Consider the following 27,156-nt stretch of genomic DNA (forward strand, 5'->3'; position numbering starts at 1 on the left):
TTTTTTTCCAGGCCAGATCTTACAACCACATTAAATATAAACCTTTTTAAACTTTTTTATTTATGTAACAAGAAATAGCAGTAAGTCATACAAGCAAATTATTTACTTACAATTAGATAGGGAAAATGCAAATTTTCAACATGTTTTAATACAATTGTTATAAGGGAAAGAGTGCAAAACAAAAATTTATTGAAAACTAAATTTGAGTGTAGCAGTGAAAGAGTTAAGGGCACGAAAGCTAGGGGTGCCCCCTTCCCTTGGAGGGCCCTAAGCAAATTCTTATTTTACTTCATGGTTAATCCAAGGCGGGGCCCTCCCAGACACAGCACTGGGCAACTTTTCTTCTTTTCACTAGTCAGCGCTGCTCATGACATGGGCCAGCATGGCAAAAAACAGAGACTGCTGGGGTGTGTTTGTGCCATAGGACAAAATGGACACAGCTGTAAGGTTTGTACTTTGTAGTTCTTAATGTGACCAGCAGATGGTGCCAGCTATTCTCAAGTTCTTTATACAGGTACAGCATTGTTCTCCCTGTGAAAAAATATTCCCAAGTGATGATACAAACTAAATTTACCTGTTCTTCATCAGAAGATATTCTGTCCATTCCCATATACATGCTGATCATGTATCAAATACCTAGCATACTGCATAATTGAAATTCATATCATAATTCCATCAGTATTAATATACAATAATATGTTATAATATGGTCATGCTTCTGTAGAGATGAATTTCTTACATTAAATTAATGTACATTAAAGCAGGGGCAGCTTTTTGGCAAAGCTGAGTAGGACCTGGCCTAGGGTGCCAAAGCTAGGGGGCACCATATTTTTTTGCAGCAATATGTGCCATTCCATTTAAGCTACCTCTTTTAGAAATAGTCTTCTCTCTATCCTAGAAGGGAATCTAGGAGTTTTAGATAAAGAAACCATAAAGATTAGACAAAGATTAGATAAAGAAACCTCCCTTTAGATAAAGGGAGACAAGTCGGTCAAGATGCTGATTTTCTTCTATCAAATCAAGATAGAAGAAAATGTTCTTGGCCTTGAGCCTCTGTAGCTCTGTGCTAATCCCCCTGCATCTGAAATACAAAGTACATTCAACTGGCAACAATTCACAGAAAAATCTTGATAATTGTCCTGTGTGCTTTGGGCCTTGTTTTTTTTGGTTTCCCCGGGGAATTTTGTTACAGTCCAGGGAATGGTCCAGAACGCAACAGCACAAACAGTTCTGGGCACACCTCGGCACCCTCATGTCACTTCTCTCACTTCTGCTATGCGAGTTGTGCTGGTCACCAGTGAGCTTCTCGGTACAATAAAATGAGCTGGATACCACCTATAATGCCCTTCACAGCACAGGGCCTGGTTCTCTGAGACACCAGCTCTCTCCCATGATTTCTGCCTGCCCTGTCAGACCTGACAGGATGCGCCTACTTTGTGTCCCCTCTATTAAGCAATGTCTCTGATGGGATCTAGGAAGCGTGCCTTCTCTGTTGTGGCGCCTGCCCTCCGGAATGGCACCCACCTGGAAGTTCAGACAGCCCCGACCCTGAACCTTAAGGAGCCTTTAGATCAGTGTTTTTCAAACTTGGCAACTTTAAGATGTGTGAACTTCAACTCCCAGAAGTTTCCAAGTTTGAAAAACACTGCTTTAGATGCTCTTTAAAAATGTGGTTTTTCCCTCAAGCACTGGGATAGGTTGCTGTGTGCCCATTTGATTTATATTATTTGTTTGGGCTGTGTTTCTCCCTGTACCTGGTCTTCCTTTGGTTTATTTTCTTTTTAGGTATTGTATTGGTTTTAATGTATGCCACGCAGAGTTAGATTTGAGTTGGGATGGCCGTATAAATCAAAATTCTAAAGGCGGGGAAGGGGGAGAGATAGACAGAAATTATTCCCACTAATGAAATGAAATTTTCTAAGCCATCCTTCACTGGCAAGCATAAGAAGCAGATGGAAGAGAAAAACTTTTCTTCACAAACCTCCCTAAATTAATTAATTAATTCTACATACCTGTATGACATCCATCCCCTCTCTGATCATCCACCAAAACTTTGCAGAGTGCTTTGGGAGTTATAGAAGGAATAGGAGGAGGGAGATGGGTTTTTTTCTTCCACATATTTCTTTAGGGCCCAAACCACTCTACTGACTATAATCCCACATTGTCATCATGCTGCAATCCATAAGAAAGGAATTTTACAAAAAAGTAAATTTTGAAGTTAGAACGCTGAAGGCTATGGATAAATTTAGCAGTTCAGAAGATGTCCATCCAACTAGGCAAGGACAAGGAAATGCTTTCTGGAAAACAGTAAGTTCAAGTTATTACAGCACTTGAAAAGGGAGGAAAATAACAAGTTGTTTTAATAAAACTTTTTATGAAGATTTAAGCTTTGTCAAGCCATAAAACCTCTCCTATATGTCTTATGCCAGAAAAAATTACTTGCATTCAGTAATTATATATTAGATCGAGGTTAACAGAGAAATAAGTAAGAAAGGAATTACATGTGACCATCTCCCTAGAGAGAGATAAAGGCCACCAATAATGTCAATAGTAATTAAAGAAACAACTTTTCAACTTTCAGAAACAAGATTTTGCAACTGAACTGTTAATTGGATAATCATTAGGATACATTGTGTATCAGCATATTCAAGGCCTTGTAATTCCTTTTGCATCGTCCCCCCTTATTCGTGGGAATAAATCAGTTTGTTGGTCATACATACTCTTAAGTTTTCTATATGGACTTTTTGCTATAATAAACTGAAATAGCTCATTATACTGTGACTAAGGCCTCTAGCTTTCTCAAAAATCTCATTCATAACACATAACCAATTTGATAGGAAGATCTGAAGAACATAAGGTTTTATTCTATAGAGCTTGGGACCTGGGTAACTTTGAGACTGTCTACTCCAGGTAGAATATGTATGTCTAATATGAATTAGCAAAGGTAGCATCTACAAGTATCTACCTTCCAGTAGACAGAGCATCTATAGGTTTGGACATGAATGTTGTCCATCATAGCTACTTCCTATACAAAAACTTGCCTGCTTCACCCCATTCCCCAAAGCTAAGTTGGCTTGTTCCTTGCTAATTTTTAGGAAGCCTGTTAAAACATTGCTTTTCCCCAGAGCCTTTGGGGAGTAAATTTCTGTTAGATGGATGGCAATGTTGTTTCACAGTTATATTTGTTTGCCTTGTCATAAAGTTTATGAAGATTCTCAGTCATCCAGGTGGAATTGTCTGTAGGCTGAGTCACATTGTTGCCTTCCTGGTGAACTTTTGAACTGTTCAACCTGATGAACGTCCACCTCTATTGAGGGAAGGACACTCATTTGAGGACAATAATGTTCACATTTTGGACAGAGAAGATAGGTAGTTTGAGAGAGGAGTGAAGGAATCCATTTATGCCAAAGTGGAAAATCCTTCCCTCTATAGAGGTGGAGGCCTCAGACACAACTTGTTCCCCATTTTCCAGGCTGTCCTTTCAACAGTCCCCAAGAAAATTAAGAACAGTTTAGTGGGAAGGCAACAATTAACATCCCCCTGGGGATCAGTGAGGGATTAGGAGTAGACATCTACCTCTCAAAGACTCTACTAATCACATCTCCTATTGTCCCTCAACGAGCCTATCATGCTAGTAAGAAACACAGCCACCCTGGAAGACTTTTATGGGGTCCCCCAACCAACTTTTTTAGACTGAAGAAGCTGCTTGGACAAGTAGTGAAACGTCTCTGCCAAAAAGAAAAATGTCCACTTGCCATGACTCATCCTTCAGATGCCTTGTCATAAATATATTTTTATTATTTATCTATTTTGTAAGGATTGTACTACAGAATCCTCAGTCCTAAAAACTATAATTGAGGCAGCATACAAGATGTAGCAAACCAATCAATTAATATTTAAAGTTGACATTTCAGCAGAGAATACCCACATTTCTATAATCTCATTCACATGAATGCATACCAAAAATATGTGCATGGGTACTGGTAATTTTTATGCAGTTTTTGTGTTCTTTACATGGAAGCTTCTAGAAACTGCTGCAGTCCTTGTTGATTGTGCACATAACTTTTCCTAACCACACCTAAACCATATTTTTGCTCCTGAAGAAGTAAAATAGAACTTTAGAAAGTGATTTATCCTCCATACTAGGAGAAACTCTAGCTCTGATAATAGCTGCATCTAGAGTTTGTTCTGCTATGGGCCTTGAGAGCTAAATCATTTGCTGAGCAATCAATTTTGTTTCTGACATTTCTGTTGTTAGTTTCAGTGTTGGTTGGTTGTCTGAATATTATATATATATTGTAATACTAATGTGAGATCAGTGGTTCATTGAGCACATGATGATGTAGCCATACGTCTTCACCAATACACAGGGCAGTATCAACAGATATGGAGGGACCACACACATGATGAAAAATCAGGAGGCTAAAATTAGTAAGAGTCTTCCTCCTTATAAAACATTTCTATGATAACTCAATGGCACTGAATATTGAGCGAGTGGTTGAAATGGGGAAAAAGAGAATGTAGTGAGGGAGATTAAACAGATTGGTGTGGGTAGAGATGGAACACTGCAGATCAGAATTGTAAATGTGGTTTACAATAACCACATACTGCTGTTTAGCTATGTTACCATGCTATTATGAGCTGGTGGTAGGGCTGAAATGAAGAAAGAAGTTTATAACGTTGCAATGATATTTATTTATTTGAATTTATTACCTGCCCAACTCCAATGGATTCTGGGCAGCATACAAAACTAGAAAAAAACATACAACCAGATAAAGACATCCAATCTGCCCAAATTAAAATAATCTTAATAATATTACTGTTATCATGTTGCAAGATGAGATGAGGGATATGAGTTCTATGGCTTGACTACTCAGTTTGCAAGCTCCAAAATGGAAAGGGAAATATCCTGCTGATTTTCCCTGTCAGTTTCATTCCCTTCAGCACACATCTACATACAGTATTGGTATGGGACATAGGAAGCCTGGTGGTGGTCAGAATAGAAAAGCAAGGATGGGAGACAAGGACACAAGTTCATGTTCCTCCTTCCCAACTCATTTGAACACAAATTGGTTTTATTTGCAGACGACATTCTTTTGTTTATTTCTAAACCTCACACTACTATTCCAGTGTTGATGCAAAGAATAGATGCCTTTAGTAAAATAGCAGGATACTCTAATAACTGGTCCAAATCAGAATTGATGCCAATAGGTGAAAATCTGGTTACCCATTCATTTAAGGAATATGAATTCCATATTTGTATCGAATCTATTAAATATTTAGGCAGGTGTATACCAAAGGATATAACTCAGTAAGCAACATGTAATATAAATAAAATATAGAGAGAAGTTTCTTCAGATAATGATAGATGGGAGTCATTAAACCTCACCCTTTGGGGAAAGGGTGAACACTCTTAAAATGAACAGTATTCCCAGATTAATTTATATTCTGAGAGGAATTCCAATTTTTATATCTGGAACATATTTTCAGAAAATAAATTCTTTGTTTAGAAAATTTCTATGGGGTCCTCAATTCCGAGAATATCTTTACAGAAAATGCAATTATCAATTAATGAGGGAGGATTCAATCTTCCGAATCTGGAGCTATATCATTATGGGTACCTATTGTCAAGTATTGAATACTGGAAGGCAACGAGTGGTGTTAATTTTCCAATTTGGGCAACTTTGGAATAGACATATAAATACCTTTGGTCAGATGGACATTATTACAATCTAAATATACTAAAACTCTGGAAACAATTTTGTCAGTTAGAAAACTATGGAGCGTAATGTCTAATAAAAAAAGATTTGATGCTTTTTCCCATGCCAAATTGACTTTATGGGGAAGTCCAACTTTAAAAATTGGGAAAGAGATGGTGATATGGAAAAACTGGATGGAAGCAAGGATATTGACTTTGGACCAACTGATAGATGAAGATGAATTTTTAATGCACTCTGTCTTAAGAAATAAATATCATCTATCAGATGTAACCCAATGGCAATATTTACAGTTACAACATTTGTTAACAACATTATTTGGACCGGCAGCATTTTTAGCTTGTGAAACACCTGAGATATTAGAATAACTTGTTAAATTCTTTAGAACTACAAAGACTTAGTTTGGATAGATATTTGTGATCAATAAATCAATTTGATATGCAGATGTTAAGGGATGAGTGGAATAAAAAATTAGAGGTTCCTATATTGCCTAGACAATGGGAGAGTATCTTAACTTCTATAGCAAGAGTGTCAATGGACCTTAAACTATGACTTATACAACAAAAAATAATATTTAGAATTTATTGGACTCCACTACATCTGTATAGAAAAGGATTGTCAGAAACAGCATTTTGTTGGAGATATAATAAGGATAATGCTTCTTTAAAACATGTTTTTACAATGTCCTATATTTATTAAGTTTTGGGAGAAAGTAGTGGACTATATAAATATGATTGTGCGACAAAAGCTAAAATTTTCAGAGGATAATATTTTTTTGAACTATATACCTAGTACATGGAATTTGACATCCAAACAACATAAATGGATTCTCCGTGCCCTTACTATGGCCAAAAGACTGATATTGCAGCACTGGAAAGATAAATGTATGGCCCCATTTATTCAACGGATTGAAGACCTGAGTGCATTTGCTACTTACAAGCGGATTGCCTACAGACCTAGACTTTGTATGGACAAGGATAATGAAATATGGGACTCATTTATACAAAATATAGTAGGTTAAAAAAAGTAGTCATATAAATCTATTAGAAATATGTATATACTTGTATTAGGTAAGCATATATAGAATTGAAATTGTTTATTGTTATAATGATATGTTAACACTTTTTTTCTGTTGTATTTTTTTTACTTTTTTGTTAAGCCACTCTTATATATTTTTTTTCTTCCTTTTGTAATCAAAAATTTAAACAAACAAACAAATAAACAAATCCATGTTCCTCCTGATGCAGAGGAGGAAGTAGCTGGAATTTGGGGCTGCTTAAAATAAGCTGCCGCGGGATTTCAGGCAGTGGCATTAGAATAACAGGAAGATGATCTGCACTCCTAGCACGCTACTTCCTGTCTGTGATGGTCATCCATATTACAACAATATCCAGCACAGGTCACTGTTATAGCCCCAGTGCAGATTGGAGGACTGTGCTGGAAACACAGACAGCCTTGCACTAAAAAAGTTGTTTACTTTTATATTTCAGGACTACCATACTTAAGTTATACTTACCATCACAGACACCCTAGGCTAAAACCCAACTCTCACTTGAAAGGGGAAACCTGATGCTCTGCTGACTTGCAAACTGGCTGAACTTTTGATGTTTAATGTTGAAAAACTGATTGAACACATTTTGCAGTAAGGTGAGACCCACATTGGAGCACAGAATCTCGTCTTTTCATTTATTTTTATTTTGCAGATTCAGGGAACAAACATACCAAAAATGCTTTGCTATCCCTTGCAGTGCTCTGCTCTTTATTGTAAGCCGCCCAAAAGAATATAGAGAGGCAATGAAAAGTTGTTTTAATAAGCCCTCATTGTTTCTGAAGGAAAATTAGGTATCTGGATATAAACAAACATACTTCCATGACTGCCCCAAGTCTGAAATTTTGACTTTCACAGAAATTGCAAAGGGAGTTTGCCTTTTTGCTGTGTTAACTAAAAAGAAATTGATAAAACAAAATATTACTTTTACAACACCCATGAATAACATAATAATGATAAAATATCAGCATATAGAGCCAATGTGTTGTAGTGATTAAGGATTAATTACTAATTACTTAAGAGATTAATTGATTAGTGACTAGGAGCAGGGAGATCCAGGTTCTCAGCAGAGATGTTCCCTGGCAGGCTTTGGGCCAGATGCTCTCTTATACCTCAATCTACCTCACTGGACTTTTGTTGGGGAAAACAGGAGAAGGGAGCACTATATAAGCCACCTTGAACTCCTGTACAGAATGTACCAATAACTAAAACTGGATATTGTACAAACATTAACAACTGATATGGCTTAAATTACTAAAATAACAATATAGACACGTTTGATTTTTTAAAAGAAAGAAGGACAAATGCCTAGAGATCTATTCCATAGACAGAGCAACTTGAGAAATCTAACCAAACTGCCATCTGATCACAGAAATTGTAGCTGAGGGATTGGGGGGATAAAATGTTTGGGGAGCTCTCATGAGCAATCTTTGTTTACTGCAGTGTTTTTCAAACTTGGCAACTTTAAGATGTATGGACTTCAACTCCCAGAATTCCCCAGCCAGCATGCTGGCTGGGGAATTCTGGCAGTTGAAGTCCGTACATCTTAAAGCTGCCAAGTTTGAAAAATAGTGGTATACTGCATGAAATAATCCTGAGGAAAGGAAAGAGGTGGCTAAGGAGGATGGCTGGGTCTGGCTGCCCCATTGCAAGGTTCCCTCTACTGGGAAAGACAGCGAGCAAGCAAGATTGTTCTGCTAGGCAAAGAAAGAATAAACACTTTAAGAAAGGCAGGATTTGGGCAGTTTGGAGATGGGATTAATAGATGAGATCGTTTTAGATAAAATGTTGAAAAAATATTACATAGAGATAAACCACATTTACACACCACTCAAAAGAGACAATAAAAAACCTAGGAAGACTACAACATATCCCCTCCAGCAGCCAACATTCAGATAAGCAGGGGTCAACACCATACAAACAATCAAGCAGAAAACAATACTCTAATCAAGGAACCATCAAGAAGGAAGCCACCACCCCACCAAAATGGGCAGGGCAAGCTATTATATATAAACAGGCAGCAAACCCACACTCACTCACACAGATGATGTTATCTAGCTGGGTAATGAAACGTCACAAGCAAACAACCAAGCTCAGAGAGCACCAGAAACTCTGCAGTTCAACCCTGAGCTACAGATATTATCTTCTACTACATTTTTGTCCTACTAATAAAACCGAGTGATATTGATGTTCCGGTTAATAAAAACACTGCCAGCTAAATGACCAAAGTGAAATGGCTGTATTTCCCTGTCTTGCCAGTAGCTTTGTTTTACAGTAATTGGGTTTTTTAAACGATTTCATAAAATGTGTTCTTTGATTCCCTAGAAATGTTTGTATCAATGCATGAAAAGGCTTTAGGGTAGAGGCCCTCGGATTAATAGATTAGTTATCGTACTGCATTCATGATGATTTAAGTTTGAGATCCCCGGTCTAGTGCATGGATGCAAATTGTTTGAATCCTTTGAGAAAACCATTTTTTTCTTGATCAAGCCATATCCACTGATCTGTTAAAAGCGAAAAAGGATAATAGAGCCCCTATCCAGACTTTTTCCCATTTTAATGATTATTCTCTTAGCTCATCCTCACACTTAGGCAGTAGAATGCAGTATTTAATTTCTCCATGCTGTTTTTCAAATTGATGCACATACATTATAGCTTATTAATTTTTGTACAGAAAAGTTTCCAAGGCTGAGTCAGTCATGCCGTGTAAAGTTACACTTTCCCTACATACTGATCCTGAATACAGTTACACAACAAAGTAGAAAGAATATTTGTGCTTCAAGCACAGGCATGCCCAGCTGATTGGGACAGCGCCAAGTCACAGTAGAAAATATATTTGAAACTATTGAAAGCAGGAAGTTTATCAAGCATTTGTTAAAGGCAATAAGCATTTACATCTCCTATTAACAAATCAAACATTCATTGCAATATATTTCATGTTCATATTATTTCTTATATATATGCACGTATATATTACACACACACACACACACAGAGGTTTCTATTGCTTTGAATTTGTTCTATTCTATTTTCTACAGTGATAAGTTTACCATTGGTTCAACATGGCTATATTAAAATTTCTTTCTGCAATGAAGTAGTGATCAATACTGGCTGCATAATTTATCACATAAATGTTATACCATCTGCACCCCAATCTGAGTGGCGAGAATTCCAGCATTTATTATTTATTTATTCCATTTCTATGGCCGCCCCTCTCACCAAAGGGGTGATGGAGAACGGAATTTAAAATTAAAGCAACAATATAAACAACTATAAAACAGGACATACAATTAGAGGAGAAAAAAAGAAATGACAGCCAATTTACAGGATTTGCATATATTATGTAAGATTTTTAGTATAACGAGCAGGATACTTTTCATCAAAGTGACAATGTCATGAAAAATGCCTGTTTCTGTTCCCCTCCTCAGTCCCCCCAACAGGATGTGGCATTGTATGCGTTCTCTTAACATTACAGATATTTTTATGGTACTTTTTATGAATTTCCCCACATTTTGCAGACAAAAACAAAGGGGGCTTTATGTTGTGCAGGTGACTACTTATGATTTTGTTCAACCAATTGAACTGGATTAAAATATTAAGTGGAACACCACAAGATTCACATCTCAGGCCAGTCTTTTTCACCATTTTTATTAATAAAGCAGTGAAGGAAATGTTTCACATTTCTCTAACCTATCCAATTATCTTGATAAGTTAGAGAAATGGGCGGAATACCAGAATTTAACAAAGACAAATGCAAAGTTTTTCACTGAGGAAACAGAAATCAAATGCACAGGAATAGGATGGGAAATACCTGAAAAATACACACACACACACACACACACACACGCTTGTGAAGAAGTTACTGGCATAGTAGTTGATTACAAACTGAGTATGAATCAGTAGTGTCATGTGGCTTAGAAAAAATGCAAATGAAGTTTTAGACTGAATCGACAGAAGTACAGTTTTCAAATTATAGAAAGTTCTATTTTACTCTGTATTAAGCAGACGAACCTTGAGTATTGTGTCCACTTCTGGGACTCATAAGTAAGATTCAGACCAACCTCTCTGAATAGATTCAGAAATGGGCCATGTGGTTGATCAAGGGACTTTAAATTACTATTAAATTATTTATTTATTTATTTATTACTAGTACTAGTCAGACTGAAGAAACTGGGCATTGTGACATTGTGATGTGCATGATAACATGATGCAAAATCTGCCTTTTATATATTTGTATGTGATGTCATGATGCAAATAGGAACAGCACTTGTGTTGTGACATCATAATGCATGTTAAATGATTTTGGTGTCATTAGGGTTAAGAATGGACGCCTTCTTGTTGGGAAACTGAAGAAGGTATTAGGAGAATATAACAGAAGCAGTGGCACCTATTATTAGAAGTGCAATGTGGGATGTAACGTTCAAAGATATTTGAAAATTTGTTTCTTGATGTCACTGGACTCTTCACAGTCAAAGATGTTCACATTTTTCAGGAATATGCCCAATCCGCCATTTTGGAATACAACCACAGTAAATTAAACTCCCCTTCCACTTATTTAATTCATAAAGAAATACAAGTCCCATTTTTGTTTCTGCATGCAGAGATAGATAGATGCTGTAGATAGATGATGAATATTGTAGATGGATGGATGGATGGATGGATATAGATAGGAACAAAATGTCCTTTCTCTTCCACAAGGTATTATTTAATGCAGTGTTTTTCAAACTCTGCAACTTTTAAGATGCATGGACTTAAACTCTCAGAATTCTGGGACTTGAAGTCCACACGTTAACTGGGAATTCTGGGAGTTGAAGTCCACACAGCTTAACTGGCTGGGAAATTCTGGGAGTTGAAGTCCACCCATGTGAAGAGTTGCCAAATTTGAAAAACACTGATTTAATGGGGTTGAACAGCCTGATGTATCCTCAAATATTCTCCTCCAAGCTTAACTCCTGACTGCGCCCTTTGGAGTCATCCGCTCAAGGGGGACCCCGCAAGCACCCCGCCAGAGGCCCGCCGTCACCAATAACCCCCCGTGGGAACCCGGCGGCCTCGCCCAGCGGACGGAGGGAGGCGGCGCCAAGCCGGCCTTGCCGCATGCGCACTAAAGTTGCCGGCTCCTCGCCGGACAGAGCCGGCAGGCAGTTTGAAGCCGCGGAGCGAGCGACCCTGATGGTGCAGGATCAGAGCGGCGGGGATGGCACCGCCGGTCCCGCCGCCGGAGCGCCAGCGGCAGCGGAGCGATGGGAGCTGAAGCGGGAGGACCCCGGGGCCCGGGAGGAGGAGGAGGAGGACGACGACGACGACGACGGAGGTGCCCCGGAGCAGCCCTGCCCCTTTCAGGTTCACGACATGGAAACCGCGGGCGCTGCCAAGCCGGGCGACGGGAGCTCCTGCCCGTGGACCTGCTGCAGGACGCCCGGTGGGTGAGGGGGGCAGCGTGCCCGCGGCTCCTCGGGGACCCGGCTTGGCGGGCGCCAAGCGTGCCCCCATCCCCGCGCTCTTCCCCTTGCGCCCCTGCCCTTGACCTTCGCCCGGGGCGCCGAGGAGCGGGGGGCTCCGCTCCCTCGGTGCCCTCCGGCAAAGGCGAGGCTGAGCCGCCGCCGCCGCCGCCGCCGCCGCCGCCGCTCCTGCCCGGGCGACGGGGCGTCCCAGCTCGCGCCCGAAAGACCTGCCCCTGCTGCTTAGGTCTCCTCCAACTTTCGAAAACTCCGGCCAAAGAATGCGAGCGGGGCTCCCCCAAGGGAGAAAACGGGGATGAACTAAACTGGTCTTAAGCGTTGAGTTAAAGAAGAGAGGTTTCTCTCTGGTTCCGTGAGAATAAGAAAAACCAAACCAAAGAACAGAAAATTCCCGAGTGGAGCAACCAGAATGGAAAGATTATAGAGTGCCAAGACAGGGATGGGTACCCAGTGTTTTGTAGCACTTGGGTGGTCCTCATGAAAGGCTTGCACAGCTCCATATCTTTGGGTTTTCATTTTTCACTCTTTTATCGAATTTATAAAATGTGCATATCCTGCCTCTTCTGTTCTGGAAATATGCATTCTTTTGGAGGTTGCATCTGTCCTGAATGTCAAATCTGTATTTACTGTGATCCATTTATTCTGCAATGTTGTGTCCAGAACTAGCATTAACACCGTTTAGTATCCCTACTTCATGCAAAGTGATAAATAGAAACCCTCCTTTAACTGTGCAACAACTCTTATCTAAGTTAATTTAACCCAGGACCTTATTCCTTAATGTGTCTTAATTTCTCCCAGCCTTCCAATGGAAAAATCCATGTTTGTATGGAATCAGGGAACTTTAATTCCAGATTAAGTACTATAAAAGGAAGGATTATTATTATTTTGTTTGTAAACTATGTTTGCACATTTTATTATTTTATTTAATAGGTTTAGAGTCTAGTAAAATCATACAGCATATGCTTTTTACAATAAAGCAGTTTGGGGTTTTTTGTTTTGTTTCTGTTTTTACAAAGTACGATTAAATTTTGCTGGGGGATAATTCATTTAAGTTGATTTAGAAATCATGTACCATGAGTCTTTGGATCTATAGTAATATGGAATATGTTACAGAATAATGTATTAGGTAGCCTGTATTCTCATTCTTTGTTAATATAAATAATTATTTGTATACCTTTATATACACATATGCACATGCACATACATTTTAACTGATGTTCCACCTAAGCATATTACTGTGGAAAAACAGAAACTAATGCTTCACATTTCAAATAGCTTTGCAGATGTAATGTGCTATTATGTATTCATTGATTCATTTTAAATAATTCAGTGCTTTTAGTCAAAGCAAAGAGCAAATGATAACCTTTTATTTTAGAGCAGATCAACTTCTACTAGTATTTCTTTTAGCAAATGCAATTATATTGTATAAGCTTTAACTTCCAAAGCGATCCTCACTGAACCTTCAGGTTTTGTTAAGCATCTCACTGCTATATACATAGTCCCTGAAGCCTCTCAGCATACAATTTGGATTTTTCGTACTGCCACAGTTACCCTTTTATTTTAATCAAAGGCATGATTTTCATTGTTCTGTAAGGTTGTTCTTAGTCCTTGAGAACTTAAGAGATACTATCCTGGCATATGGTATTTTGATTGGGCTTTGCCTCATGTGATACCTTTGAATAACTTGGCTTCGTTTTCATGTAGTAAACGCAGTGTCTGGATTGTACCATTTGAGACTGCGAGAGGGGACAGAGATGCTTTACTGCCTTACGCAAAGAACAAGATGGTACCACCCTTCCTAATCCCATGATTGACAGTTTAATCTTGTTTGATAGTGGCTGAGGATTATAGCTTATCTGTCTCTATCTCTATATCACGCAAAGAGTCGCTTTGTGTGAGATGGGTGGCTATATAAGTGTGATATAAATAAAATAAATAAATAGTTTAGGCCTGACATAGTTCTGTCTTCTACTACCTCACACTGCTCCCCACCCCACAATATCTGTAAGTTTATTCTGATTTAGGACCAGCTGTAGATGGGGGTGGGGGTATGACTGAGTACTGTAAACTTATATTGAACCTATGCTGTTCTAAGATCATAATAAAGATTTGATTTGACATGTTGAACCTTTGTATAAAACATGCATAGGTTGGTGTGTTTATGACTGAATGCCTCTCCCACGTGAAGAAATATATTTTGGATGCAGCCTATACTGCTGACATTTTGTGCTTTTATGTATAATAATTCGTTCATATACAGAAAGAATGATAACTTCTGTGGATCTGGCATCTGAAATGGCAAAGTCCAGTCAGACTTGTACCTTAATAAGAATGACATCTCTGTTCCTCAGCATAACTATGAAGTCAGGTTGAATTTAAAATTCCTGTAAAGGGTAATGTTGCCTTTTCAGTGCTGCTTTGGAAGTATGACTATATTTTAAGATCCAACTTGAGTGGAGCATAGTGCTTGAAAAATATTATCTTACTCCAGTCTTAAAGCTTACATTGAAACGACAGACCATGCAAAAAGTATAGTAATTTGCTGGGTTTGTGGGAAAAAAAATACAATGGAATGAAAAGGTCCTTTATTTTATTGTATTTACTTCAGCGATGTGAAGTAATAGCATAGTCTTTCATCTGAGAAAGTATTAGAAGATAGATTAATCTCCCAGCAGAATGAATGGAAAGAGCATGCAGAAGCTGCATGGAACAGAGTGAAAAGAATACATTATAGAGTGCCTATCGTGTGTGGGAATTATGCTGATGGGACGCATGAAAAAGGATGCTTTGTGAAATTATGACATGAAAGAGGATGTGCATGAGGAAAAGTGCACACCAGAGAATGACTGCTGCAACAAATGTGAGGAGGGGGAGATGTTGTATAATGTGCATACAGAGAAAGAGATCGTTGAGAAGAATAGTGAGAACAGGGAGTGGTTAAGATTAAAAGAGGTGCAGAAATTGAGCAGGTTTACTGGAAAGAAATGTTTTGGAAGTAGGTGAAGGAGCTTCCATGAAATTGAATGAAACTGGGATGAAACTGAGGTGAAGAAAAGCTGGAAGTATTTTAGAGATTTTAGGGAATAACAGTGATATACTGAAGAGTAGAACTGAAACAAATGCTACAAATATTAGTGTCCAAGGGGGAAAAAAAAGCAAATGGTTCAACATTGAGCTGGGAATTGTTTAATATATTTATAAATTAATGTATGAGGAATGCTTGTGAAAAGTTAAAGGTGTTGGTGATATGAGTGTACCTGTACAGATGATGCCATGCTTTTGACTAAGAACCAGAATGATCTGGAGCAAATGTTAGATTGTATGATGCAGTGAGGAAGAGACAGGGTCTAGAATAAATAGGTGCCAAATGAATGCAGACAGACTATAAAAGTGAATCACCAGTACAAAAGAAATATCTGAAAGTAGTTTGGTCATATAGAGAAAATGAATGAGAACCAAACTGCAAAAGCCAAATATGAAGGAAGAGTGAATGAACTGAGAGTAGGGAGAAGACCAAGCAAGTGATGGTTGGATGGAGTTGAGATCCTGAAAAAAAGAGAGGGAAGAGGTTTAAAGACCAAAAGACAGAGTATGAAGTGGTGTGTGATCATGGTGGAAACAAGAATGGTTTGAAAGGATGGAAAAGTACCGAGATGCGTAGCAAATAGTGTTAGCGTAAACTGGCTTTTCCTTTAATTTCTTCGTCTATTTCTTACTCTTTCCTGCGCTCTGCATAATATAGCTTACCCTGAAAAGGAATAGCATGATAAGCATGCATGTGTGTATATATATATATATATATATATATATATATATATATAAATAAATAAATAACTGTTGGTAATGTAAGGATTTTCTCTTTGTTAACTGTAGTAGCAGATATTTTATATTTATTTATTTATATATCAGATTTATATCATATTGATTATAGATATTGATAGAGCAATACGTTTCAAAGACTTTTATCATATGGTACTTGGGAGAGACAGGGTTGGACCTGCAGTTCTTTGGGTTGTGGTCCATTTTAACTGTTCCACTATTGACTTTGGCATCTTGTTTTTCTGATAATCAAACAGACTGCTAAACATTAACCTGATATTTTATTCTTCAAGGTCAGCATGGTTTGTATTTCCTTCATCAGCTGCAGTTCATTCTGAGCATCCTTACTTTAAAATAATATGCAGATAAACAGTACCCATTAATGTGGGCCTGCATTGTATAATGAGCAAACTAGGAAAATAATGTAATTGGGATCAAAACAAGTTTGCAGTGGTTATAATCAATCAGATGTAAAATGGTATATCTGTTCTTCTAAGAACAATCCAGACTGAAACTACTGTGATTAAACAGAGGTGTTCATGTGCAGCTCCAGTTGTAATATGCTTGAGATTCAACCTGCTTTGGAAGCTTCCTGCTTTTTTATAATCAGTATATTGCACACTGCTTTGAATCATTTTTTGATATTAGCGAGAGAGAATGAGAGAGAGAGAGAATTGCCCTATGTGTAGGACAGAGATTTTAGTAAGAAAATTGGTAGTTAGAAGAATTGTGAATTTCTTATGGAGAAGGTACAGTCTGTGTAGTTAGGGTAAGGGCCAAACTGCCTGCAACTACAGGTAGTTCCCAGGTTAAGAACAGACTACAGACAACCCATAGTTAAGAATGGATCTATTGTAGCAAAGTTTGAATTAAATACACAGTGATTCGAGTTAAATACACAGTGGTTCAAGTTCATTACACAATACTACTTATACAGTATTATACAATAAATACTGTTCCAGCTTACAGACAAATTCAACTGAAGGACAGACCTTGGGAACGGAACTTGTTCTTAAACTGGGGACTCCCTGTACTGCATTTTAAAAAAGAAACATGCATGTAAGTGGATTTCTTTTCTCCCAATTGAGTACACTTCAAATATTGGCAAATGTTGGTACAGACACTTCCAATGACACATGTATGTCTATGCTTTGGGAAATATCGGTGTAACGTTAGTGTCTTCTGACACAGTTGTTAAGTATTGAAATGTTTTGGGTGGAAGAAAAGACAAGAGAAGCCAGGAATACCACAGAAAGTAAAAATATACCCAGTAAAGTCTTTCCTGGCTCTGCAGGAGGAGAGGAGCACTGAAGCCAAAGGAGACTCACAGAGGGTCATGCCAAGAATGCAAAAATCTGTGACCACATCATGACTTTGGGGTTTTCATCAAGAACTCAAGTCAGTTTTATTTTTATTTGTGGCAGATACACGAATATACGAATACACAAATTTTTACTTTCTGTGGTATTCCTGGCTTCTCCGTACCGTAAGTATGCAACATACTTCCAGAGGATGCATGCAGTCTGTTGGAGATTTCAGACATATGTTGTCCCAAATTTTGCCATTGCATTTTGAAACTAACCCACCCTTCCACTGTAGTCATCTCTTGTCCTTTTTCCCAACTGTGTCTCATTTTGCCACGGCTGCCTCATCCCTGGGCCTAACTCTAATTTGATTAAACAAAATACCCAAACAATCCATGGGTTATGTTTAAGTAACGATTGCTGACTTGTATATATAATTTCTTCCAAGCTTGGAATTGGAGCAAGTAACAAAACTTAGTCAGAAGTCAGGGTATAGGAGAAATAAGGAGAAATTAAACTTTTCAGATAGGAAGGTCAGTGCACTTGACAGAGCAAGAAGTAGAATCCAGGGACAGTGAGAAGAGATCAAGTACAGGCTCAGTAAACATAGTTTAGAGCAGTGTATCTCAACCTTAGCAACTTTAAGATATGTGGACTTCAACTCCCAGAATTCCCCAGCCAGCTGGCTGGGGAATTCTGGGAGTTGAAGTCCACATATCTTAAAGTTGCTAAGGTTGAGATACACTGGTTTAGAGGATGAAGTGTCTCTTGTACTAAATACTGTTTTTTTTGCAAACCATTTCTTTCTATATGTTTCAATAGTGACTCCTTATCACATCAACGTTAAGATTTTATTTTAAAGTAAATACTGTTCAAATCAAAGGCAAGACATAACTTTGCTCATTAAAATTTCTAATGAATTCGAATTAAAACTTTTCCAGTGGAGGTTCAACTTAGGGTGGGTAAAATGGTGGTAATAAAGACTAATATTTTAATATTGACATCAGGTGTTTTCAACATAAACATTAAGTCTCTCTTAAAGAACAACTAGGTTAATTTTAAACAATCAGATGTAAATTTATTATCCAATAAGTCTCCAAATGCAATGATTGTCTAAGCTAGATAAAAAGGTAGACTCCTTTGAGCTCACCTCACCTCTTAGTGACTTCATAGATACCTTCAGGAAGTTTTCTTGCCTTCTTCTGGAATATTTTTTGACTTCGTAGATCAGCGTTTCTCAACCATGGCAACTTTAAGATGTGTGGACTTCAACTCCCAGAATTCCCCAGCCAGCTGGCTGGCTGGGGAATTCTGGGAGTTGAAGTCCACACATCTTAAAGTTGCCAAGGTTGAGAAACGCTGTCCTAGATAGATGAGATTCAAGTAGGTTTTTTTTTTTTTTTTAATGGAAATCAGGACTAGGTAACCTGTTGGCAGCATGTGATCTCCCCATGCCCATGTTTGTGGTGAAAGTGGCTCCCAAGATTGCTGCTAAAACATGCCAGCTAGTTGCTGATTTTCCACAGCATGAGTTTTCATTTTAAAAAAAGGCTGAAAATAGGTGTGGTTATCCTCTGCTAATCTTAATGCTTTTATGTTACATTAACTGCTGCAAATTCTCCAATCCTACCACCCAAATAGACTGAACATTTCAAACCATCCTCCTCAGAGGCTGGAAAATAGGCTCTGGTTGCAAAAAGGATTTCTATTCATTTCTGAAATGTAATATTTACACTTTACTAGCAAACGTAAGCATTTACTTTTAACTTATACAAAATGTCATTGATCTGCGTAGTAACGATGAGGTTTTACATCTAGCTGTCTGTGTATTCAGAAGAGCCCTAACCCTGGCAAGATTTAATGCTGTTCCAACCACAGTTTTTGAAAGGAAATTATAGAGTATCCTATTTTACACCCTATAAAAACGTTGCCCTTCTGGCAAAGGAGTTCCTGAAACATTAACCCACATTTTGCGGTACTGCCCTTATTAAAAAGATGCCTGGTTGCAGTTAGCAGTTCCCCATCTAGTCTGATTTCCAGGCTACCCAGATCCAATTTAAAGTTTTACTGTCTGATCAGTGTGATTTATTTCTCTGAACATGGCTAAGTTTTATTTTGCTATTTGTAAAATAGGCCATATTTTGGCCACATCAGTTTTATTATTAAGCTTTGGTTTAGTATGGTTTTTATTTGCAGCTCAGAATGTGTTTTTGTTTTTGAATTTGTCAGTGACCGTAATATCTGTCGGTCTGTCATTTTTGTCTACGGTTCTGTTTTTTGAGATTTGGACTACCAGTGCCAAGGGCAGGGATAAAGAAGAACGCCGGAAAAAGGAGAGAAAATAGTTGAACGTGCCTATTATTATATTCCAATGATATAATTTGCCAGTTTGTGTGTCACTGGTGAGAAAAACAAAACAGATGAAGACCTTTCCTGCATCAGGCCAAAGAAGTGATCCATCTAGGTCAGCATTTTATGGTCAGATTACCTAAAATCCTCTCACAACACCTATAACGCTACAATTTTTGAAAAATAAGTACAAATGGCAAAAGTACTAAGCTAATATATTATGTAATGTTTTTGCCATTTTTACAGTGGAAAGTGTTTAAAGACTTTGTCCCCAGCTTTATTTTATTGAATATCTAAGAGATCAGGAACATTGCAGGGAAGGGATCAAAAGACCCATGCCCATATCCATCCGTGCAACATTGATGATGTGCAAAAGGGGTGGGACCTCCCCACAGACCACCTGTAAGAGATACAGTACAGTACTTGTTTTTCATCTGTGCTTATTGGATTAGGTGCAATAGCTACTGAATCATGATAAAAATCCATGCTTGACTTCTTGTATCAAGCACAGTCATTAATCTTAAGCACATCAGTGTGACCAGTGATTTGAGATTCAGCCTTTTCAAAATAGAAAGTTTACTGCTGGTTGAAAGCTGATTTTAGCACTGATCTCCAGGGACTGAAATGGCTAGGCCATGTCCTTCTATATTTTGGCACCTTGGATTCACAGCTGCTCACAGTTAGAAAACACTGATTCTCAAGTTTCAGGTTTAATTCCATATTGCCTAGCAACTGAGAAAAGCACCCCGCCAAATCATGCTTTGTTTCAGTCACTAAATCCTGAGACATATCTTTGGCTTGTCTAATCACCTTAAATGAACTAATCCAGAGCAGGGGAGAAAAAAAAATCAATTGCAAAGCATTATTACCTCCTAAGAGGTACTGTACGCAGTTCATGGAAGCATCCAAGTCCCAAGAAAGTTTTCAATTATCTTCTCTGTCTTCAGCAAGCTCTTTTTTTGTTTTAAATACTTATGTAGATACATAAGCTGTCATAGAACTCCGTGTTTCTTTTCACTGTTGGGTGTTGGGCATGTATTAATTTCCTGGTCCTGACCATCTTAGGTCCTTGAGATCTTTGTTTAAGACCTCCGTAATTAAATTAAATTAAATTAAATTAAATAGACATTTATATCTTTTTCAGATCAGTTTTTTTTAATGCTGTTTGTTACATTGCTCAAACTTTTAGCTCATTGATTTGGCTTAAGAAATCAGTGTGGAGTTCTCTTGATTTCCTCTGAACCTCCCTTTCACTGTCTTCTAATATCTAACTCCTTTCTCATTTCTTTTCACATCCAGTTTGTTTGCCTTGTTAGACAGTTTTTTAAAACCACTTTTGCTTTTGCAGTGTTTTATCGCCATCGAGTCCTTTGCTAAGCTAAGGGTCTGGTTCTGCATGTTGCTTTTTTTTTTTTTTTACTAGTTCCATTTTGCCCTCTTGGGAAACCTGGCAGAAAGTCCATCAACCATCTTTTTGGCCTAAGTTCAATAGTTTTTAATGGTCCAAAAAAAAAAAGATCCACAGCTATGGCAACCAGTAATCTAAATGTAAGATACTTCAAGAACTTTTTTCAACCATATTTTGTGGGGCTTTGGCATCCCAAATTATGGTTCAGTCTACACTTGGTTGCTTCTTAATTGTGACAGAATATATGAAAGTTGTTTGACAGTGTCCTGGATTATGGGTTCTGCCTCACACAGTTCTTAAACTCAGGAGGCTGGTAGCACCTTTTCTGACTAACCCAATAATAATTAGTTAAATTAAAAATAAATTAACACAATTTGTTAGCCGGAAAAGATGCTACCTGACTCCTGATTTTTTGCCCCTCTAAAGTAGCATGGCTCTCTTCCTACATAGTTCTGAAGCTGTGACTCCTGAGGTTAGCTTGTAACTTCAGTTCTTTTCCATTATCCATAAGCAGCCTTGAAGTAAAGCTCTTAGTGTTTCTCTTCTAGTCATTCTAAATAACTCTGGTGATATTTTTCTTTTTCTTTTCCTTTCTAAATATGTTAATGGAAGGCCAGAGTAGTGTAGGGATTAAAGTAGTGGGCTAGGCTTAGGGACACTCAGGCCCAAGACTACCCTCAGCAGACTTTGGGCCAGTCACTCTCTCTCAGCTCAGCTTATCTCACAAGGTTGTTATTTGGGGAAACATTGGAGGAGAAAGTGCTACGTATACCACCTTGAATTACGGGATATAAATTTAACAAATAAATAAAATCTTTGTGTTTCCAGGCTTCATTTGGTTCACATAGCTCTCTGGGCCGTGGTATTTAGAATTAGTGTGCCAATCTATATGATAAAGGGCAGGTATTATAACACAATCATTTTCTTTGCTATATAGTGAATTGTTGTTTTTGTTGTTGTTATTTTTATGTGTATGAAAATATTGATGGAGCTCTTTATTACATATGAAGGTGAATGATTATTAAATGAACTGACCTTCGACAGTTTTGACTCAGTATTATCAATGTGAGCTAATTTTCCCCAAATCTATGAGTCAGAAATAGCTTTTCTTCATAACAGTGTATAAATCTGCTATGTATGAACCTTATTTCATTTAAAAGAGCATCTATACTAATCATATATATGTATATATGAAGATTTGCATGTCCATAGGCATATCTCAGGCAATGTTGAACTGCAAAGTATTCTCCTGAGTGTTAATTGTTCAATATGTCAGCAAGCATATTAAAAAAAAAAAACTTCTCAAAAACGTTATTTATTCATTGCTAACTGGAAATTACAATTATTCCATTCCAGGAATAAAGAAGAAAAATGGTTGTCCAGGGCTTGGCTTGTTCTATACGTTGTTATCTGCCTTCCTGTTCTCTGTTGCTTCCTTATTTCTAAAGAAAATCGAAGATGTGCATTCCGTGGAAATCAGTGCCATTAGATGTGTTTTTCAAATAACATTTGTTCTTCCTGGTTTAATATACTTCAAGTGAGTATTCTCTTCCTTTTGCATGTGAAAATAAAAACTTCATAGAGTATTAGATTAAAAAGTGCAAAAGATGTTTGGGATGGGTAACTATAACTATAACTATAACTATAACTATAACTATAACTATAACTATAACTATATATAGAGTGGTACCTCTAGTTACGAACGCCCCTCCTTACGAATTTTTCAAGATACAACCAGCTCCGGCCCCAAAAATTTACCTCGACTTGCGAACTCTGCCTCTACTTACGAACCGGTTCTGCGGCCATTTTCCCTGCTGCCACGCGGTTGCGGCTTCCTGTGGGCGAGATCGCGGTAGCAAGGAGACGTTCGGTGAGGCTTGTGGTGTGTTTTGTGGCGTTTGGAAGGTTTTTGTGGCGTTTGGAAGGTTTTTGAGGTTTAAAAATAAAATGCATATGTTTCAGAACTGTTTAGCCGTATTTACATTGAACCTTATGGGGGAAATTTACCTCAGGGTGCAACCAAATTCAGAGGGCGGATTAGCCGTATTTACATTGGACCTTATGGGAAAATTTGCCTCGTGGTGCGACCAAATTCGGAGGGCGGAACGGATTAACCATATTTACATTGAACCTTATGGGAAACTTTATGTCGACTTGAGACCAACTCGAGTTGCAACCAGAGTCATGGAACGGATTAAGTTCGTAACTAGAGGTACCACTGTATGCTGAATTTCAGTCAGAACATTATATGATTGTATGCTTTTTGCAGCTAACATGGCTTAATTCCACAATATTTTAAATTGATAGAAGGATATATGACATGCATTTTACAAATTTGGAGCAAAGCTGTATCTGATGATAGCAGAGTTAAATCCAATTAAGGTGCTGTCAGATCAGTGTGAAACAAGATTGGGGGAGAAAAGGAGATTAATACTGCAACTTAGGCAGAATGAGAATCCTGAATTCTTCTCCCAGAGTTTGTTTGTTTGTCATATTTATGTATTTATACATTATTTATATCATATTTTTATCTTGATGGGATTTCCCAGCCAGAGAAAACAGCTGTATAGAAGGGACTTGAAGGTGAAGTGATGAAATGTGAGTGAAACAGGAGACTTAAGTTCTCTTCTTTTGCTTTCAGTGTACTTCTACAGCAAAGGCCTAAGGAGTACCTTATTACCTTGCTTAATGTATAATGCATTCACCTGAGCCCATGGTCCTAGACAAGCACCTCGCCAATGTGTGAGGTTGCCACTCAGTTTGCAGCTGGGAGACACTGCTTCAGGAGGTGAGGGCTCTGTATATGTGCACATCGTGACCAATCAAAGAGGGATTTACAATTGTACGGATATATGGAGGTGACAGCATCTGGCTCACCTCCTCCAGGCTGGGAAACAAATTAGGATGGGAGTCTGCCAGAGAATAGGGGAGCCCCTTTCATGGTTATATTAAATGTTGCTCTTGGTTGTTTTTTTCCACCGGCTGCTATTTGTGTTATTTATAATTTTATTATATTGTTTTTATTTTGCTTTTAAGTATTGTTAGCTGCCCAGTGTCATGGCAGCTAACAATAGTTAAATGAGATGGGTAGCCATATACAGTATATTTCATGCATGCATGCATACATACATACATACATATCAGGGCTGTAGACCAGACTGGAAAATCAGAAAACATTCCAGAAGATATTGGCAAATCACTTCTGAACTGTTGCTCAGAAAATTGCATAGATGTCCCCATGAGTCACATTCAACTTGAATGAGACTTGACTTGTACTTGTACAGCTCTCATAAAATGGCATTAGTTTGAATTTCCTAATTACAAGCTCAGTAGCAGATGAAGACGGATGAGAGTGAAAGGATGTTGATTAGTCTGAACATGTACATGCTTCAAAGATACTGAAAAATCTTTTGGGGTCACCCTTGATGGTGGATTGATGCTAGTGAGAGATCTGTTCATAATAGTTGAGTTGGGCAGCCTAAATAAATATCCTTCAGCATGCTTATTTGAGATAGCCTAAATAAATATCCTCCAGCATGCTTATTTTAGCCATGCTTTTTTTTTTTTTTTACTTGTAAACATATTTACTGGAAAGTAAGGTCCATGAAGTTCAGAACCTTGAAGAAAATGCATTTGGTATAGGGGTTAAGAATATGGCTTATAAAGGGTACTAAGATTAGGATATTAGGAGGATTTACATGAAACGATTCTAATAGTGTCCTTTTTACCATTAGTGACGTAACTGTGGTTGGATTTATCATTGTTTGTTCTAAATTTCATAGTATGATGTTAGGTATATTGATATATGATCATTGAATCTCAAGGCATAGGATACATATGATGTCTTTCTCTCTCTCTCTGTTTCTTTCATTTCAGAACAGGATTTCTGGGACCAAAAGGCAAACGAATTGTTCTTTTCCTCCGAGGATTGCTTGGCTCCAGTGCAATGATCCTTGTTTATTATGCTTTCCAAGTGATGCCTCTTGCTGATGCTACCGTCATCACATTCAGCAGTCCAGTTTTTACATCCCTGTTTGCCTGGATATTTCTTAAAGAGAAATATAGTCTTTGGGACCTTTTTTTCACCCTGATTACAATCACCGGAGTAGTGCTTATAGCAAGGCCACCTTTTTTATTTGGATCCACTGTTCCTGAAATAGAAGAAAGTTACACAGATCACCTTAAAGGAACAATAGCAGCCATTGCAAGCGCAGTAGCTGGTGCCTTGACTTTTGTCATCCTAAGAAAAGTGGGGAAATCCGTGCATTACTTTTTGTCCATTTGGTATTATGCAATAATTGGGTTAATTGTGTGCATAATAGCACTTTTTATAATAGATGCGTGGAGTTTGCCCAGTTGTGGAATAGATAGATTTCTCCTAATATTAATTGGATTGTTGGGGCTTGGTGGTCAAATATTTCTTACTAAAGCATTACAAATTGAGAAAGCCGGTCCTGTCGCTATAATGAAAACCATGGATGTGGTATTTGCTTTTATTTTTCAAATTCTTTTTCTTAATCATATACCAAGATGGTGGACAGTGGGAGGTGCCCTTTGTGTGGTAGCCAGTAGTTCTGGAACAGTTATCCGGAAGTGGTATCAAAACTCCAAAAAAACCACAGAACAGAAAATTTAACCAGCTGAGTACTATGTCACTGTTAAGTAGAACAAAGCATTCAGATACTTATTTTAAATAATTCATCAGTTGGCCAGTTCTCTTGACTACCAGTGTTCGTTATCAAAGTAGGAGTACTCACCATAACCAGCTGGTTTTATATCTAGGGATGAATCCAAACAAGAAGCTTGTTTTGTGTGCCAAAGTTAGGATTGCCTTGTTTAACAGCCTTTGTGCCTTGCAATGCAGCATAGTTCTGAACCTGCCAAGAATTTCATGATAAGTTATGGGTATTTATTCTTTAGGTGAAAAAAGATTACAAAAACAAAATGCCACAAGGCTAGTCTAAGTGCTTAGATATTCCTAAAATAGGTTTTGCAACCTAACTCTCATTTCTTTTGTAATGCATCCCTGTTACATGTTTTTACGATCCCTCGGCACCAATTTATACACTATAAAAACTATGGAAAAGGAGGCACCGTGAACTTGCATATCCTCCTTCTCCACCTCTCTTATAACTTGAAAAGTGTAACCAAACTGTAATCTTTAAATCATTCCTAAAGTGGGATTTGTGAGGTGTAGAATGATGTGGTATTTCACAACCTGAATTGGAATAGATGCAACTTCTGTTTCACAGTGGAACTGGGAAAAAGCCAATTATTTGTCCTGTATTTTCCAATTTTCATTCAAGATGAAATGGTGGTTGCAACATCTGAACATGTTACTCCAGTGACTTGTGCTGGGTAATGGTTATAATATGCCAGTTATAGCAGATAGTGAACTGTATGTGCTTTGGATACACTTCCTTATAAAGGTGGGGTACTTCCACGGGGCCCACTTTGAATGTTAATTTAGGTAACATTTGCATTTGTATAAACTAAGTACAATTTGATTGCATATCATATTGTATGACTGGATCATGCAGATTATAATGTTAAAATTATGTTGCATTACAGCTTCATACATTTTTAAAATATAAAGTAGAACTACATGTACTGTACAAAACTTACTTTTAAAATATTCACGGCATCAGTTTTATTATTTTAGTATAATACATTAATTACATTCAGATTGGTCTCTTTTCAGCTGCAAGTGGGGAAAATTAATTCTTGTTTATTTTTGTCCTCTAAGACTCTAAAGAACAAATTCTTTATTTTTAAAAAATATCAATTTGATATAATTATGCTCCTGTATTTTGTTTAAACAAATTTTTATTGCATTTGTAGTTATGTCAACTATTTATATGTCTTAAATATATTGTTTCTGAGTAGAAGGAGTGAAAGCCATATTGTTAGGCTTGTGCACAGTGTTCTGTGCATGGAACAGTTGCTTTTGAGTGGCCCATGTCTGAGCTGAAACACATTCTTGGGTCTGTGCATGGAAGGAAAGAAGGCAGTTTTGATCCTGGGAAAAGGGGTGGTGGAAGGCCTGGGG

At 37.8% G+C, this 27,156-nt stretch overlaps 1 protein-coding gene across 1 annotated transcript; it reads left to right on the plus strand.

Moving 5' to 3' along the window:
* The first annotated feature begins 11,862 nt into the window (after positions 1-11,862).
* On the plus strand, positions 11,863-26,742 carry SLC35G1 (solute carrier family 35 member G1). Its single transcript, XM_088128969.1, has 3 exons — positions 11,863-12,187; positions 22,464-22,644; positions 24,984-26,742. Exons 1-3 carry the CDS (start codon positions 11,863-11,865, stop codon positions 25,741-25,743), a joined length of 1,266 nt encoding a protein of 421 aa, XP_087985095.1. The 3' UTR covers positions 25,744-26,742.
* Positions 26,743-27,156: the final 414 nt, after the last annotated feature.

This window comes from Python bivittatus, unplaced genomic scaffold (assembly GCF_059951505.1).
Source record: "Python bivittatus isolate LINGU-HERP-01145 unplaced genomic scaffold, Pbiv_v1 ctg000780_np1212, whole genome shotgun sequence".
Classification (NCBI taxonomy): Eukaryota; Metazoa; Chordata; class Lepidosauria; order Squamata; family Pythonidae; genus Python; species Python bivittatus.

Bases quoted from the DNA above. Each gene is read 5' to 3' on its own strand.
- SLC35G1 (XM_088128969.1), top strand. From the start codon at position 11,863: ATGCGCACTAAAGTTGCCGGCTCCTCGCCGGACAGAGCCGGCAGGCAG. The intron at 12,188-22,463 runs GTGGGTGAGGGG...ATTCCATTCCAG, and splicing joins GACCTGCTGCAGGACGCCCG to GAATAAAGAAGAAAAATGGT. The intron at 22,645-24,983 runs GTGAGTATTCTC...CTTTCATTTCAG, and splicing joins CCTGGTTTAATATACTTCAA to AACAGGATTTCTGGGACCAA.